The sequence below is a fragment of the Heliangelus exortis genome, chromosome 2 (assembly GCF_036169615.1).
Source record: "Heliangelus exortis chromosome 2, bHelExo1.hap1, whole genome shotgun sequence".
NCBI lineage: Eukaryota > Metazoa > Chordata > Aves > Apodiformes > Trochilidae > Heliangelus > Heliangelus exortis.
The window spans coordinates 103,695,687-103,713,961 of record NC_092423.1 but is presented as its reverse complement, the minus strand read 5'-3'; the positions used below and the strand labels follow the sequence as shown (position 1 = coordinate 103,713,961).

General features: G+C 37.3%; 1 protein-coding gene across 3 annotated transcripts in view; it reads right to left on the bottom strand.

Annotated features, from left to right (window-relative positions):
• MIB1 (MIB E3 ubiquitin protein ligase 1) overlaps positions 1 to 18,275 on the bottom strand; it is a 77,511-nt gene that overhangs the window by 51,664 nt on the left and 7,572 nt on the right. For all 3 annotated transcript variants that reach the window (XM_071737297.1, XM_071737298.1, XM_071737299.1), the window contains exons 2-5: positions 13,791 to 13,962; positions 10,680 to 10,809; positions 8,804 to 8,908; positions 1,226 to 1,292 (exon numbers count right to left, since the gene is read on the bottom strand). In XM_071737297.1, the coding sequence (XP_071593398.1) occupies positions 1,226 to 1,292; positions 8,804 to 8,908; positions 10,680 to 10,809; positions 13,791 to 13,962 (474 nt within the window). The remainder of the gene's footprint in view (positions 1 to 1,225; positions 1,293 to 8,803; positions 8,909 to 10,679; positions 10,810 to 13,790; positions 13,963 to 18,275) is intronic.

The following is an 18,275-nucleotide window of genomic DNA, read 5'->3' as shown; positions in this document are numbered from 1 at the left end:
TGAGAAGATGGAGCATAATGTAGCAAGAATGACAAACTGAGTTCATGGTCAAGAGAAACTTAATATAGTGGAAGGGGAAGAATAACAAAGAATACTCTCCTACTACCTTTAGTAATTAGTATTCACGCATTCAAATGTGGTACCATCCTAAAAGTAAGCTATATGCAAAACACTGACCTGTAATTTCAAAGAACCAAAATGAATAAAAGAGTATGCACAGAAGAACCTAAGTTCACCTCTGTAATGAAGAAGCAGTAAGATCCTATTACTACTTTCTATTATTATTCATGTCAGACTAAAATGACAAAATTAATTTTAAGCACAGATGTAGAATATAAAGATCAGAGTGCATTGGCTTTTTATTTTCAAAAAATTAATCTACTTGACAGTAAATAGCAAAGTGATTTCTTGAACAACTGTGTTTTTTTCCTAAGCAAAACAGGCTTTTGTTTTCACCTTCTCAGCAATGCCATCAATAAGGAAATAGCACTTTCAGGTCATTACTTCAAGTGCTTGTGTAAGGTATTACATAAAGACAAGTAAACAGAGAGCTCTCATCACTTTAGAAAAGCCAGTACTATCAGCTGATTTTTTAAATGCACTTAAATATAATAAGAAACTAAAAAAGAAATGTGAAATTTTCTGTACTGCCCACTTTTATGATAAGGAAATACAAGTTAATAATTAAGAACTTTGTGCCAAATAATCCATATACTTTATCCCAACTTGCCCAGTTATTTTTTCTAATACACTGTGCACACATCTACAGCCCAGATAAGCCATTACAAGAGTAAGTCTGTGCAATAGCTGATATGAAAAACCTCAACAATGATTTTACAATATATGCTACCATTAGTATAAAATAACAGGTTAAATTATATGTTCAAGTGATTCCTGTTTATGTACATGCTATTTCACTGAACATCTCTGAATATTTAAGACAGTTTAAGAATGCACAGTTATGTTTGGCTCTGACTCTTCAGTGAGTCAGACATGTGACTCAATGTATTATTTAGTCAACACTGAACAGCTCCCTTGCCATCTACTTGCCACACTACCAAACACATTTTACAAAGCATTACAATTTATCCTTAATGCACAGAAACACCATCTTCATTTCACTAGTAAGGATAGTCCTTTTAGGTGACATTTAAAAAGGAAAGAGAAATCCAGGCTAAATATAATTAATACACATCAAGATAAAATAAATGTATCTTCAACTCACCTAATACAGGACAATGATCCCTGTAGAAAGAGCCTCCTTTTGCATCTTGGACGCATTTCAGGTCAGACTACAGAAGAAGATTGAGACAACTTTAGTCCTCACTGACTGACTCTCCAGATTAATATAGGTCTGTGAAACTGGAACTTAAATACACTCAGTTAAGAAAGGTTGAAAATTATGTGTACAAAAAGCACAGCCCATGAATTTGTTACTGATGCATATAATTTTCAATACTTTCCAATCTATCAGCATTGACATTCTGAAGATTTTAATACCCTTTAACACAAATGGCTATAAAAGATGAGACATTTTTAACTCAAAGAAAGTTATTAGAATAGCACAAAGCTCCTTTTTAGTTTTCTATACAGTTATCTTTCCCTTTAAAAATGTCTGTGAACACAAGTAATGAAACAAAAAAAAAAAATTTAAAGTATCTGCAGACAATGGTCAAGGCCACAGCCTTTCCTGTACTGATCATTTAACACCAGGCAGTGCTGTCCCTCTTCCCAGGCCTTTTCCACTGATACATGTTTAACTTGGAGAGGAAAACCTGACACTGACATTCTATAAAACTAAAAATTTCCAATTGAGAATACACAGACCACAAGGATATTTCTTAAAAACAAAAAAACAACAAACCACTATACTGAGCTGAACATGATCGTTTCTCTTTAAAAAAGTTCTAAAGTCATCCTCCAGAAAGACTCTTTCATGACCTATTATCTGAGAAACATAAGTTTTAAGTATGAAAACCAACTTCTATTCACAAAGCCAGCAGAGTTCCTATAATACTCCATTCCTCTAGTTTTTTTTTTCCCTGTGCAAGCCCTTAAAGCCAAATGGCTACCATCTGCCATTGCTCCTTATGGAACAATTATCACTGAACAAAGGGCATTTTGTGTGCATGGTGAGTTGGGAAGGAGGTAGGAAACCATTTGCAAAATGTGCCAGAATATTCTAGGGCATAGGGAAGGAAACAGAGGACAGCTGGTGGTTATGATATAATCAACCTGAACTAAGCAAATACTTTAAGAACTATTTTTCCTACACCCAAGGTTTACTGACAGACTATACTCCTACAAAAGGATTAAAAAGAAAACCCTCTAGTCTTCTGAATCATCATAGTGACACACAACACCACCCTCAGTGACCTGCAATTGCTAAGCAGCCAGAAACAATACCAAATCCAGCGGGTATCCTGATCTATGAAGACTGTATCACCACTTTCTTAAAAAGCTACGAAAACAGCCAGATGAAAATAATGGGATTTAGCTGCTCTTCAAATCCAACGAGTAATCAGAGACAGAGAGTTTGTTCAGCCCAGCAGCAGCAGGAGCAGGGCTGTGACAAAGTGCTGCCACCCGGTGGGCTGCTGCCACCCAGGTGCTGGCTTTGACTCTGCCGAAGACAAAGGGGCTGTGCTGACCCTCCCCAGATGGCAAGCTCAGCTATTCCCCCCGACCCACACAGATTTAGTGCCCGGGAGCACTTGGGCTCAGGCGCTGAATACAAACTCCTGGGGTCATGCAACAACCAGCAGCTGTCTACACAGGAGTCAAAAATTGTTTTCACATTCTTCAGAGCGTTAATAGGGTGCGGGAGGGTTCTCAGTGGTCCTCCTGCCAGCCAGGCAAGATCTGGGTGAAAGACTGCCCATGTTACAGCAGGTGTTAACAATACTGAGCAGACTGATGGCTAAAAGCAGAAAGAATAAAATATTCAGTAAAAGGCTAACAGTTATCTTGCAGTAGAATTCATTAGGAAGCAGTTTAAGATACCTTAAATTTTTATAGAGAAATAAATACACCCAGAAACCTACAAATCCGCACTCTCTTGACTCTGCCTGTTCTAAGCCCTGCACATAGTTTATTTCTGGAGTATAATGATACACTTGGTTGTAAAACTAAGTGGTAGTTTGATGTTGAACCTCAGCTTCACATCTGTCTTCCTTTCTCTTACATGGTAAAGTCAGCGTTAGATTACTAAGGAGCAAAGCAAGAGTGTGATCTAAGTATCACAGAAAAGCCAGGTATCATATTTATTTACATAAGCCATCACCAAAAAATGTAGGACTCAAAAAGCACAGAAAGATGGGCACTTGACAAAGTCATTAAGAAACTAACTTGTATACACTGTATATACAGCAAAGAGCACTTCAGCAATTTTGCAAACAGCATTACCAACAAAAGAAGCATCAACAGGAAAAATGCCTGCAGATGTCTAAAAAAAACATAGCTACAGCCCAAGAAGATCCAAGAGTCAGGAAACTGTATTTGGTTGCACATCACTACCAGGAAAGCTGGGTAAGCAACTACAGTTCTAGTACTCAGCTGATAGACCTATTAGAAAAGGAAATGGAGCTTTTTTCTAGCCAGGCAGTTTTAAGAAAAAAATTGGGGTTGCTGTTAAAATCCTGTGGCTACTCCCTTAGGGACTGCGTGGCAAGAGGCCTCCCGAGCACACTTGTAGCCTGGCACACTGGGCTGCCAGCACATCCCTGCTCCCAGCTCTGCTGAAGAACTTCTGCTTCCCAGAACCCCACGGAGATTTTTTTTTTTTACAGGTTATAGAGTCTCCCTGAGTCTTGTAAATGGATTGAAACTGCAGATCATTTGGAGAAGAGACATGCAAGTGCAAAAGGGAATGTACTAAAATACAAGGGATGCTAAAATGGAAGTTTCAAGCAAATGTTGATACCGTGCACAGAAAAATAAAGTGACAACTTTGAGGTTGGGAGTAAAAATGTAGTGCAGACAAACCTTCAAAGCTGAAAATAAAACATAGGCTTTTGTACACAAACTAGATGGAGAAATCATTCAATGAGCCCTAAAGTTATTAAACGTTAAAACAAGCTAAATTCTGGAATTTGTGTAGATAGAGAAGACACTAAAGCCCCACTTAACCAAGAAATCATAACGAAAACTCAAGGAACAGCATGAACAGAAAGCACTGCACAGCAGAACCTTAAGATCTGTAGCACCAGCTGATGCACACGAGCAGTAAATAATGTTTTTTGCCTACAGGTCTTCTAGCATCTACCTCTAACTTGCTGAAAAACTCTTTACATCACAGCTGTATGTGATGGGGCTACATAAAGATACATGATCTACTGAGCCAAATGGTAAATCTAGAAAACATTAATATTTACTCTGACTTACCATTCAATGAGACCATTGAAAAAACATAAGCAACTTCATCATTAGAAAAACTTCTGGTAATGAAAAAATGTGTATTACAGCAGTGTTAGGACAGCTGGCAGATGGTGTGAAAGCACCACCACTCCTGACCTTGAAGAGGGAAACAATACTGAAGGAACAGCTGCCTACTGGAAAAACTATTAAGTTACTCCCATCAGTATGGAATGTCATCCATCAAAACCAGGGAGGAGAGTCTACAGATTTGGTAAGGAAACTAGGTGTGTTGCTAAGAAAAAGAATGTTTGATCCAGAGATGCACTGAAATAGCATCTAACACCAGCAGAGGAATTAATATTGGTCTTACAGATACACCAGCAGCCATGGTGCCATCACAGCTGCAAGTGTTTGAGGTAGCAATGAATATACCCTTTAAAGGTCATTCTAAGTCTTTAAAATGACAACAGCTTTTGGCAAGGAAACAAGCCCTTACAGGGCAAATGCTGAAAGCTCGGTGCATGCCACTTTGTCTCCCGATTGAGACAAGAAGGGATGGAATAAATCCATCAGTTTTAGCTAGTGGTTTATAAGAAAAGTTGTATTTTTAATTTAATGAACTCATCAGTTTCAGGAAGCTGAGAAAAGTTAAAGCAATAAAAGAAGAAAACAGAAGGTGGTAGAGAAATGATAAAGAGGTGACAGACAAAAGAACAACAGCAATAGCTTCTTACAGAAGAAATCAAACTTCAGACAAATTCTGACCGAACCATTTGTAACCTGTCTATTGCTATAGGCACTTATAAAAACTTTAAAAGTTCCTTAAAAAGAATCAGTAAGTACATTTCTGACTGACTAAAATATGTTTCTAAGCAAATCACTTATGGAGAGATGGCTTGGTTGAGACTACAGGAGAAATTTATTGAAATAAGACAACGTAAGCAAGAAGTGAAAAAGTCTCCTAAAAAATGCAAATAAATGCACAAGGTACACATAAATGTCTCCTTCCTCTCTGTATTCCAAAAAGATCTAACCACCTAATTTTGGCTACACTGTGAGTACTGTAATGAAAAGTACCTGCTGCATACATAAAAGTGGCCAAAAATCATGTCTGTGTTTTAAATCAAATTTGATCAGCAACTAGAAGCAACAGAAGGACACTAAACTAGCAAAATACTGAAAATTCTTGTTGCTCCTTCCTACACCTCTCATTTAGAGCATAATGGTGACAAAATAACGGACTAGAGAGATGAAGCTGTAACAGCACCAGAAAACATGATTCTATATATTTTTATAATACTCACCTGCAATGCCTGGTATGCTAAGACACTTTTTCAATTTTTTTTTTTTTTTTTTAGTTTCAGTAAGTAATTCTTAAAATCCTGAAAAGTAATTTCATGGATTATCTTTAAGGGTAACACAAATAAATGCTGACGAACAGAAATATCAATTTTGAAAAGAAAGTTTTCAGTAACTTCAAAAAAAACATGAGGGCAAAGAATCTTTGTCATTTCCCTTATGCACTCAACTCTTCAGAATGCCTTGAAAAAAGTACACACACACAGATGGCTTACAGATTACTGTGACAATGATGGATGATAACTACAGTTACTTCTTTCAGAGACTACACAGATGAAAGGAAGATCCTCCATAATGAAAAACAAGAAGAGGAGGTTAATAATAGCCAAAAAAAAAAAAAAAATGCAAGAGCAAAGAAATTTGGTAGAACAAAACAATTCCTAAATAATGAAACTACTTTAGGGCACTCCTGATGATGGAACTATTTGATAGTTTTTATAGCAAAATCCTTCTATATTATGTATTAGAATGTAATGATTATTGAAAACCTTTAGAAGTTACCCATTTTACATCATCAGCTGAGCAGTGTGAGGAATTAAAAACCAGAAACAAATCCAAAAAGCTAAATCACACTCTTCTCACTAACTCTGTATTTCCACATAGTCTGATTTTATTTTATTGCAAAAGGCTATGTTCACACATTTTTAAAGAAGGTAATGTGGTTAACACCTTGGTCTGGCTCTAGAATCTGAATAAATACGGATGTGAAATGCAAGCAGTGTCAATAATCATATTAGCCAACAGTACTTTGTTCCTACTACTGATGTAGCAAACATATTACTCAACAGTGTCATAAAAACAGATTTCTATTTGGAAATTTGTGGCCTGTGGCAGCAGAAATGCCCAGATTTAAATGCCAGCTTTCACAAAGAAAGGCAAGATGCACCTCTCTCAATCACTTCATATGTAAACAGAGCTACAGCAAACTCAAATAAAAACTCTAAGGGTCTGACCACAAATAAATGCAAGTTTTCAGCCAGCACCTGCTGCTCCACCAGCCAATCCTTGTCTCTCCCAAGGAAAAGCTGGCAGGCCAGATAGATTAATTTTGAGGGCCAGATGCAACCTGTCAGCTATCAAACAAGCAGCCCTGACTTACAACAATAAGCTGTGTTTCTTTAATCAGCTCCATTTGTGTCTGAGTCAAGTGTTATTCATTTGCAAGGAGTCCTCTCTTCCCAGCTGTATTTACATGGGCATACACTCAAGTATTGATTCCACATTCTCTGGATATTCTTAACCAATTTTTAAGTCCCAAGACAAGTTTACATCAACTTTATATGAACTTCCTAACAGTCTATTAGTCAGCTTTACATAGTGGCACATAAAGAGCAATAAATAATCATTATGAATTATTATGTACACTTAGCAATCAGTTAATCAGTTACAAAGTTTGGCTTTATGTTCAAATGACTATTTGCCACAGATATCCAAGAATCCATTTTGTCTGAAGTGAAAATTGCATTTAATAAAAGCATCTGGCAAAGATGAAATAATTTTAGGAATGGATTACCATCAAGTAAGCACTACCTATAAAACCTCAAATTATCCTTTTTATGGATATGCATGTACATCTATTATTTATCTATTATCTTCTCTTTACATATAATATATAGATTTGATTGTTAATTAAATGACAGACCAAATATTTCTGTATATACAAATCTCATGGAAAGGGTCATAGTTAATCATTCAAATTTACAGTTGCAGCAGTTAATCAAATATTATAAAAATACATAAAACCTCCTTACGTGTCAATAGTTTTGCAAAAGAATATAGCTGAATCCCAAATAATAAATCTATTTTTATTATTAATGGAACAACTATTTCAGAATAGAGTATAACTGATCTTAAATGGTTTTTTGGTTGGGCTTTTTTTTGTTGGTATTTTTTTTCAGTTGGTTGGTTTTTATTTTGGTTTTGACGCCAGAAGAAATCTTTCATAATTCCATAGCACAGCCTAAAAACTTTAACATAGTAACTGAAACTAAAACAACAACAACAAAAAAATCAGTTGATCTCTATCTTGTATCTATCTAGATTTTGTAATTGTGTTCCTCTACCATGCAGCACAATAAAATATAAGGGGAAAGACACTAACCACAATAATAAAATACTACATAATACTACATTTAACTTTCTTTCCCTTTTGCCTGTACAAAAAGAATTTTCTTTAGAACTGGGTAGGACCATGAAGCACATAATCCTATACTGACTAATAATTTATCCTTGCCATCTTCATGCACCATTAAAGATGTACTGCACTAAAGATATTTACTCTATTTAAACCTGATACTAAAATATGTATTTACTGTACCTACTGTTTAACCTTTTGTTACTGATACACATCTGACAAGATGACACTTCAACGTTAACACAGTTCTCCTTTGCAGTATATGACAAAAATCATGCAAAGAAAATGCTAATTAAGATGTTATAAGCAGCTGAGAATCAAAGTAACCTTTCCCTGACCTACATTAGGATAAGAAAACCCAGCAACAGAAGGCACTTGGGCTCTAGTCTGACCCATTTTCTCTCTAAAACTGTAGAAGTAGCTGTGGAATCTAAGAAGTGATAAAAGAAAAACATAGTGCTAGAGCAAATTAAGGTTGTAACTTAATTCAACACCTTTCCATTGACAAAAAAATTGCTCTCAAGAGGATTCCAAGTGTTGCCAGTAATTTAAAAATTGGTAATCTTGCAGCAATCACACCAAAAGTTGAAGCGATCTGAGGAGTATAGGAGTTGAAAGACAGGGTCTTAAAAAAATCACGACAAAGCTGCTTCTTTTCTGAATTTTAATGTAAGCACAATAGTAGCATAGTAAGATCATCGTGAATGTGATGTAAATATTTACTATACTTTGGCAGAAACCAGTCGTTAACTTTAAGTTACTCACATAAAGTCCCAGATCAGATTTTCTTCCTAATACATATGCATTATGCATACAGCTGTATTCACAATGACCTGACTAATAGGATGCAAAGTGACAAAGGATATTACTAAAGCAGGATAATAAAGCACAACAAGTTATTCATATTACCCTCCCCCACCATGCATGTTACCCTTTGTGTTCTTTTATACTCACCATGCCCTCAAAGCCAACTCTGTAAAGGTTTTTAGCACCATTGTCCCAAAGAACATATGCTGCACTATGTGGACTCGACGCACTCCAATCTTGGATTTCGGTCACCTATTCAGTTTTAAAAATAAGAAAAAAGACTCTAGAAGCACAGTCTGAACTTAAAACCTGTGTTAATCTTTTCACAATAATCCAGGATACAGTACTTCTACTGAATTAAATAAAATTTGTGAGGCTGTTCTCAGTCTCATGCAAGTGTTTTCTGGGTGCCTTACTGAGATGGCAGCCAGAATATATATTTTGTAGGCCTATTTTTCTTTTTGTATATTTGGTAGGCATTCTAACCACTTAAACAGAGAACAAAATCTGAGCAGTAAAAACTTATTTTATGATGCCTTGATATATTCTTACTAGACACAGTATTTAAATAGGAGAAATGGGATGAAAACTATTTTAGTTGCTTTAATTTGTCTGGTATAACTTGAGTTAGCCTAATGGTGCTGCACTGTGTTAGGTGACTGAGCTTTATTTCCAGAGCCAATCTGTTTAACAACAGCACAAAAAGAGAGTGTAAAGGACTTTCCCTGACATTTCTGAAATGATGAGGCCATGCAACAAATTCTAACTTTTCCATTAATCAAAAAATTAAATTTCCAGAATTTGTCTTAATTATTTTTTTTTTATTTAAAAGTTGTTTCTGTTATATACCATTTGCTTTTCCCCATTAAAAATATTTATATGCATATATTCAGATTGCAAATTATCTCACTAATTTAAGTTCACTGCATAAAGCAAGCAATATAGGATAAGACTTATTTTGAAAACTTCAGAGATTTCAAAATAACTTGCCAAGTTCACAGCAAATGATAAAGAATCAAGAGGAAAAAAGTTGCATTTGTATATGCCTTATTTTACAAGACCCAAATTGATTATTCCTTCGCAGTAAAACCAAAAATTAAATCCCCCAAAGTGCTGAAGCTTCCATAACTGTCTAAGATATAAAATAGACTAAATATCTCATTTGGGACCTTTTCATTTTCTGTTAAATGCTCCTTAAATATACTAAAAAAAAAAAAAAAAAAAAAGCAATAAAAATCACTGGTTCACCAAGATGTAAAGGCATCCAATTCTCCTTCTAGAAAATCTCATATATTTGTGATAAATGTTATTTAGTACATTTTACACTCCCTGCTGTATGTTTATATATGAACCTGGAGAACTAATTAAGGTTTGTTTTAAGTAAGCTGTAAACGGAAAATGTGCAAAGGTTATGATGAGCAACATATCATTCCTTGCAATTTCCTTTAAATTAAAATATTCTTATTATACAACTCTATAAAAACCACTCATATAATGTCCTAAGCCAGTAAATAATATCCATATCCAACACTTGCAAAGTTTTTAATTTTAAACTAGAAAAGTGCCTATAATTATTAGATGAAAAACAAAACAAAAAACCAAGGTGCAAGCACTGAAAAACAAGAGCAAGGGATACACAAATGTACTGACCCACAAGCAATAAGACTAAAGAACACGGTGATGACCAAAACCAGTTATAGCATTGCTGAAATATGCCCAAGATCTTAATACTGTTACAAGCCAGTCTTACACAGAATAACCAAGACAAAATCTTACTAATTTTTTAAAAATTGTGCTGGTACTCTAAAAATAGGAAATTTTAAATTTAAAGAACTGGTCATAGTATACATACAACCCCTCTGCTTTCTATATGCTTGAGCACTACAGAACAAAATTTTAAATCATCCAGTAAATTAAAATAGTAACTTTTATTATATTTTCACTCTACTACTAGAAAGACCACTGAGGCTTTTACATGAGCATGCAGAGATGCATTTCTTATTTAAACCAGTTTTATCTTTACCTTGCCTCTACGCCCATTGCCACCATCTTGATCTTCCCATTGCCAGTCAACTCCTCGCACCACCCTGGCACCTGCAAAGATTCCTCTTGCTGTAATTTTCTTTGATTTACGGCGAGACTCCAACAATACCCTGAAGTTATTAAAAGAAGAACCCACAAATGTCAAGATAATAAAGTTCAAAACTAAGCTTTGGGGACAGGAAGGAAGGAGAGCATCTTGAAACACAAACAATCCCTCAAACACAGATTTGGGTGCATGAACAACATCCATCCAATTCTCAGCTCACACAGCAGCCCATCAGATAAAGATCCCCCATGATCTCCCTATCTCATTTATTGTATGTTTATAGTTAGTTTTAATATTGATGAAATCTCTTTAAGTAAAAAGGCTACACCTCTTTCCCAACCACGACTCAAGTTTATTTTCTACAAACTTCTAACATATCTTGGCAAATTTGAGTTCAATAGACTAGCATCCATTTTTTTCAGTCATAAAGTTATTTTTTAAAGCAAACCTCTTCTTTCCCCCTGACTTCAACAGAACTGAAGTAGATAATCCCAAACAGAACAGCTTATGAGTATTTAACTTACAAGTAGAAACAGATAAACATTTTCCTGCCTCTTCAGTCATCTCAAAAATCCACCAGTTTCCATGCAACCAGATTTATTACTTCGTGCTAGGAAAATACTGTCAGACAAACAGATTTTTCAGCTGAAAATCTGAATGTTTCCTGACCTCTTCAGGGAGTTTATCACCCTCCTGCTAAACGTTTAACATCCAGCAGATGGCAGACAAGGAAAAAGTTAAACTGCAAAGAGCACATGAAAATATTAACCATTTCTACACAAGTAATATAAAAGAGTGACAGAAAACACAAAGATATGTTAATAGCAGCATTTGAGCAAGATATCCACACTAATGAAACTGAAACAAAAACCATCATACATTATTTTGGTATACTGCTTGCATGGTACCCTAGAGTCAAGAATAAGATAGAACATAAGCTTTTCTTCATGCAAATGTCCTTAAATATCTCTTGCCATTTGTTCTGTGAGGTATCTCTCACAGTAGTACTGTTTTGCTCTCTGCTTCTTCCTCAAACAGTTAATTTTAATCAATTTTTCTCAGCTAAGCTTGATCCAATAGAAACAGCTCCTTGGCAGATGAAGCTTCCTTCTAGACAGAGTTGCAAAACAGAGCACAATGGGAGTAAACAAAGATAAGGATAAAGTGACAAGATGCAAAAGATTTCCTGCAATTCTATATATTGCATACAATCTGTCTCTAAAACTAAAACTTATGTTTTATACACTACCACAGAACACTTAAAACTACAAAGGAAATTTCAGTTAAAAAAAAAGAATTCTGGCAAGTATTCTCAGAAGAAATGAGATTTTTTAAAAAGAAATAAACAGGAAAACATATTTCTATTTTGTTACTTATTCTCTATGAATTATATTAAGCTAGAGCTTTCAACTCTGGTACGCAATGTATTGTTCTGCATTAAACATTAAAATTGAGATCCTAAGCTTATGACATCTATTTGGTACCTAGATCTACAGTCATGAATCTCAAAAAACAGAATCTACTTTTCAGTTAAGCCACTGACATGGGCATTTTAGCACACAGTTAAACTTCAGAGCCAATGTTCCAGAAATTAAACACAGTCCCTACAAGACACAATACAAGAACCCAATCTGTGTGCACCATCCACTTCCCTTAGCTGTAAAAACACTGATAAAGGCAAATCACTGATTTACAATATATTTGTAAATCTCCTGCAAGAAGAATAAATGTTGTCTTGCATATGTCACATTTAACTGTGTTATCGGATCTAATAAAAAAGCTTCCAAAGATTTAATGAAAGAACATTCTGGAGAGTTACCACACAGGTGATATCAAAGCATGTAGCTTTTACACAGTGCTTGACTGTTGCTCTTGAAGTACCTACTTGCAGATATCACTATTCTCACTTAACTGCTGGATAAATCATGACATAGAGGAGCTTTGGAATTAGGCAAGCTATTTAAACACAAGAACAGCTATCCAAGAACACACTAAATGGCCAAATTTGTTCAGAGACAATGAGAGATACTAACATAAAAACCAAGTCAAGGACAAAAAAACCCTTCACAGTACCTTTTCTCTGCTTTCTGCAGTGAGCCATGTATGGAGTTCAAGTCAAATATTTGTCTGCAGAACATTGTGTTTTTCATAGCCCACAAGGAGGGTATTTTTTTCCAATCTATCTACACCATTTTTCAACTTCATTAAACTTTCACATTCAGGAATTCATTGACAAATCATTTGGTGATTGCACATTGTGTAAAGATAATTGCCGTTGTTTTAAAGCTGCTATACGATAACACAAGAGGAGAGCATACGAGGTTAAATCATATCCTTTTTGCTCTACTCCATGCTTTCTAATCTTCTTTTGTTTTCCAAGCTCCAAAGACTGGTTCTAGCTACACTTCCTCACAAGAAGGCAGAAACATTAACAGAATCTACAACTCAAGACTCTATCTTAATTAACCCAACTTTCAGTAACCAAGACACTTTTCATTAACCCAACTTTCAGTAACCAAATCTTCAGTTTAAAAGTTAATTATCCATAACTGTTCCTAGAATCATTGAACAAATCATAGCATGGGTTGGGTTGGAAGGGACCTCAGAGATCATCTCGTTCTAACCCACCTGCCATGGGCAGGGACACCTCCCACCAGACAAGGTTGCTGGCCCATCCAAGCTGACCTTGGACACTTCCTGGGAAAAGGAAGCCAAAACCTCCATGGGCAACCTGTTGCAGTGTCTCACCACCCTCACAGAAAAGAATTTCTTCCTACCTAACCTAACTCTCCCCTCTTCTAGTTGAAAGCCAAGTCCCCTTGTCCTGTCACTACACACCCTTCTAAAAAGTCCCTCCTCAGCTTTCCAGAGTCTTTCAGGTACTGGAAGGCTGCTATGAAGTCTCCCTGGAGTCTTCTCCAGGCTTAACATCCCCAACTCTCTCAGACTGTCTTCATAGAAGTGCTTCAGCCCTCTGACAATCTTTGTGGCCCCCCCCTGCTCCTTCCTACTTAATTTCACGAGGAAAAAAAAAATACATTTTACCTTTCACTTCCTGGTGTGGTAATTCTGTAAAATCGATGCCTCAAGTGGTGTTTGTCCCCATGATAGCAAACTGTGCACAAGTCATAATTTGTGCATTCAGCACATTTCCATCGGATGCCAATGATGGGTTGCTGTCGACAAGTATCACACATAGTCCCATCATGCTTGATACCTGTGAGGAGAAAAAAAAAATACTACTAACAACTTTGCTACATCACTGTACATATTTCTGCTGCAGATCATCATAATTTGAAACTAAGAATCTAGCAACAGAGAAAGGCTGCTAGTGATACCCTATCAGACTATATGACTAAGGGGAAAAGATAAATGGACTCCAGCTCCTATCTCCAGTTTTCAGTAAGTTCCTGAAATCTCTTCTCTTTCCTCAACTAAAAAAACCTGAGAAAACTATGTTTGGGTTTTTCCATAAATATAAATCAGAGAAAGAAAATGAGAAACCTTTTAACTAGAAGTTAAAGTGAGGAATACATGTAATCAAAACACACAGACCACCTGGACTTTTATCTCTGGATGAAGACTACCAACACACCTGATATCACAAAGGCTACTGTGCTTGTGTGTGACAGTTCAAAAATCACTGGTTTGACTTACACATTTTGTACAGTGGAAAAGATAAGTGCTTATCCCTACTCTTTCTTTTTATAGATAGTAAAAAATGAAGCCTTCTTGGATATGCCATTAGCTTCAAGAAAATATGTTACCATTTTTAAGACATTTTACTGCTTTTTATATTTTGGGTTTTCTTAAACAACGTGCCAAAGAGAGACCAGACATCACCCACTAGCACATCTTCTGCACAGCCTTCCACAAAAACTTTCAAGACAGTTTTATCTCTACAGCTTTGACAAGCTACAGCGGAGTGATCAGTCACAGTTTCCATCCATGCACTTTGAATATAATGAACAGCCACAAGTTTACTTAAAAAAAGTAAAATTCTGCTGTCATTTGAAAAATAATTGAGCAATAGGAGAAGCACTGGCACTCAGTCTGTAGCTCAAGATAAAAAAGAGCACTAGAAGGGTGGAGTAACACAGACCTTTCCCAGTAACTCACCCTTAAAAAAAAAAAAAACCTGCCAAATCCTCCGGTTCATTCTGAAATTAGTGAGCAAAATTAACAGGTTTTGTCCCCTTCAGAAGGGATGCTTTGGGCAATGACTACCAAATTCACTATAAACCTATTAGTCACTTGTCTCCAACAGCTGGGCTACAAGTGAAGAAAAATCAACAGTTAGAGGGCCAAAACCAAAGGAAATGCCTTCTTGTCAGATAATTCCACAGAATCACATGATAGTTGAGGTTGGAAGTAATCTCTGGAGATCATCTACTCCAACCACCTGTGTCCCAAAGCAGGGTAAACTAGAGCTGGCTGACAGGACCATATCCAGTCAGGTTCTGAGCACCCTCAAGAACCCAAATTTCACAACACAGATTGTTTCAGTGTTATATCACCTCTATAGTAAAAATAAGTGGAAATTTCTGTGTTTCAATTTGTCCCATCGCCTCTTGTTCTGTCACTTGACACTACTGGAAATAGTTTGGCTTCATCCTCTTTACAACCTCCATCAAGTCAAGATTTCCCCGAGCCTTCTCTTCTCTAGGCTAAACACCACCAGATTCCTCAGCCTGTCCTCCAAACAGATGCCTTAAGATCCCTTAAAACACATTTACAGCCTTTCACTTGACACACTCACTATGTCCACGTTTCTCTCACAACGGGAAGCTCAGAACTGGACTCAGTGCTCCAGGTGTAGCCTCACCAGTAATGAGGACATGGCAAGCATCACCTTCCTTCACCTGCTTGCAACTCTCCTCCTGATGCAGCCCATGATACCACTGGTCTTCATTGCCACAACTGCTGGCTCATGTCCACTGAGACCCTCCCAAGTCCTTTCCAGGAAAGTTGCTCCCCAGCCAGTTATGCCCAAGCTTGTACTGGGTGCAGAGGTTACTGCTCCTCAGGTACAGGACTTGACCTTTCCTGTTGTTGAATTACATGAGATTACTGTTGGCCCATTTCTCCAGCCTACCCAAGTCCCTCTGAATGCCAGCACAATCACCTTGTGTAATATTTCTCCTAACCAAGAAGGTTTCTCGATCCACCTTCCTCCAGCCTTGATTATAAGTGTATTTTGGATGATTTCTGGCCTCAGGATTAAATTTTTTCTGATGAATGAACACTGGAATAAATATTTAGTTATGGCTGGAAAACACAACACATTTGAAGCAAAGACTGCACACAGCACCACAGAGATCTGCACAGCTCTTCAGGGCAGCCAAAGATTGCCTTCAGTAAAAACAAAACTCCTGAAACTGCTGATGTTATAGTAAATAATCATTGTAATTCCTGGAGCAGCTCACGACTAAGGCAGCATCCAGACTGTGACCACGAAGTCTGTGCTGAAATTTTAAAGGTCTGGCACAGGCAAGTCCTGCAACCCGTAACACTATTTACCCACAAACTTCAACTGCCAGACAACACACTTCATATGCCATAATCATTACTTTTAACTAACAATCTACATATTTGCTACTGGGTAAAAACAACTAAAAGCATTATTTTTCTACAAAACATGAACGTGAAAATTACTCATAGACTTTCTTCCCCCACAGAATTCCATCAATGGCCTTGTTCCAAACATGGACGGTTAACGTCAAGGTGAAAACTATCTTGTTAAGTACATTGAGACTTTGATGCCCAGTAACTACTATCTGTAATACTCAGAAAATTAGTATTAGCAATGATCTCGAGGTGGGTAACTCACTGTTATGAATTGCACTGAACCATTTTACTACTTTTATTGGTAGTCTTCAGGAGTAGGTGGATTACAAGGACCCAAATAACCAGCTATTGTTTTGTTGCCTTGCTTAAAAAGTCTTAACTAGTCAGGGTGCTTAGGGTTAAGAGGTGGTATTTGTTGCTTTTTTTTTTTTTTTTTTTATTGATTACTGAATTGGTATTTAACAGAGAAACAGACAAGTTACACATCTTTGGAATTTTTTTAAGAGTTGCTGAACTTCAGTGAAGACAGTTTGCCAATGATCACAATTATTCTAATAATCAAAGGACCACGGAATTGGGTGCTACACGATTCTTCAATTATTCCCAGCAGTAGGAAAAAGAGGAAAAGGTTAAGTATAACCCAGAGTAACTCAGAACTAGGTCATCTTACTGTAAACTTCAACAAAACCTGCACATTTTTAGCCAGCGAGGCAAGAGCTGCTGTGGAAAAACTCAGAAATACTTCCTTGGGAAAGATCAAGAAAAAAAATACACATACAAGAAAGTTTGACTAAAAAGCCATTCTACTGATTATAGTGTCTGGAACTTAAAAGAGGACAGCAAACGTCTGTATTTGGAGTCCTTGACAGAGTCACATCTTTATCTCACAGATGCCTAAACACCGTGACAGACAAAGCCTTTCTTCATCCATTCTCTGACACGATTCCAGCAGCCAACACCCACTTCATTTAACGGAGTTAAATCCAGCTGGCAGCCAATCACCAGCGGTGTTCCCCAGGCCTCAGTTTTGGGGCCAGTTCAGTATTTTCATCAATGATGTAGATGAGGGGATTGAGCATTTCCTCAGTAAGTTTACAGATGACACCAAGTTGGGTGGGAGTGTTGCTCAAGGGTAGGAAGGTTCTGCAGAGGCTGGACAGGCTGGACCAGTGAACTGAAGCCAGTAAACATGAGGTTTAACAAGGCCAAGTGTCGGGTCTTGCACTTTGGTCACAACCACCTCATGCAATGCTACAAGCTTGGGAAGACTGGCTGGAAAGGTGCCAGGCCAAAAGTGAACTGCAGGTGCTGGACAACAGCTGTCTGCACATGAGCCAGCAGTGTGCCCAGGTGGCCAACAAGGCCAACAGCACCCTGGCTTGTATCAGGAACAGCATGGCCAGTAGGAAAAGAGAAGTGATTGTGCCCTTCCACTCAGCACTGGTGAGGCTGCACCTCAAGTGCTGTGTTCAGTTCTGGGCCCCTCGCCACAAGACACTGAGCTGCTGGAGTGAGGTCAGAGAACTCAGGGTGGTGAAGGGTCTGGAGAACAAGCCCTGTGAGGAGAGGCTGAGGAAGTGACAATGTTTAGTTTGGTGAGGAGGAGGCTGAGAGGAGACTTTATTGCTCTCTACAAGTACCTGAAAGGAGGTTGTAAGGAGGTGGGTGCTGGACTCTTCTCTCAAGTGAATAGTGATAGGAGTATAGGAATTGGCCTGAAGTTGCACCAGGGGAGGTTTAGACTAGATCTGAGGAAGAAATTCTTTACTGGCAAGAGTAGTTAGGTGTTGGAATGAGCTGTCCAGGGAGGTGGTGGAATCACCATCCCTGGAAGTATTTAAAAAACATGCAGGAGAGGCACTTCAGGACAGGTTCTAGTGGACATGGTGATACAGACATTGATAAATACATTTTATTGGGGTGGACGTTGACAGCTGATCATGGTGATCTTAGAGGTTTCCA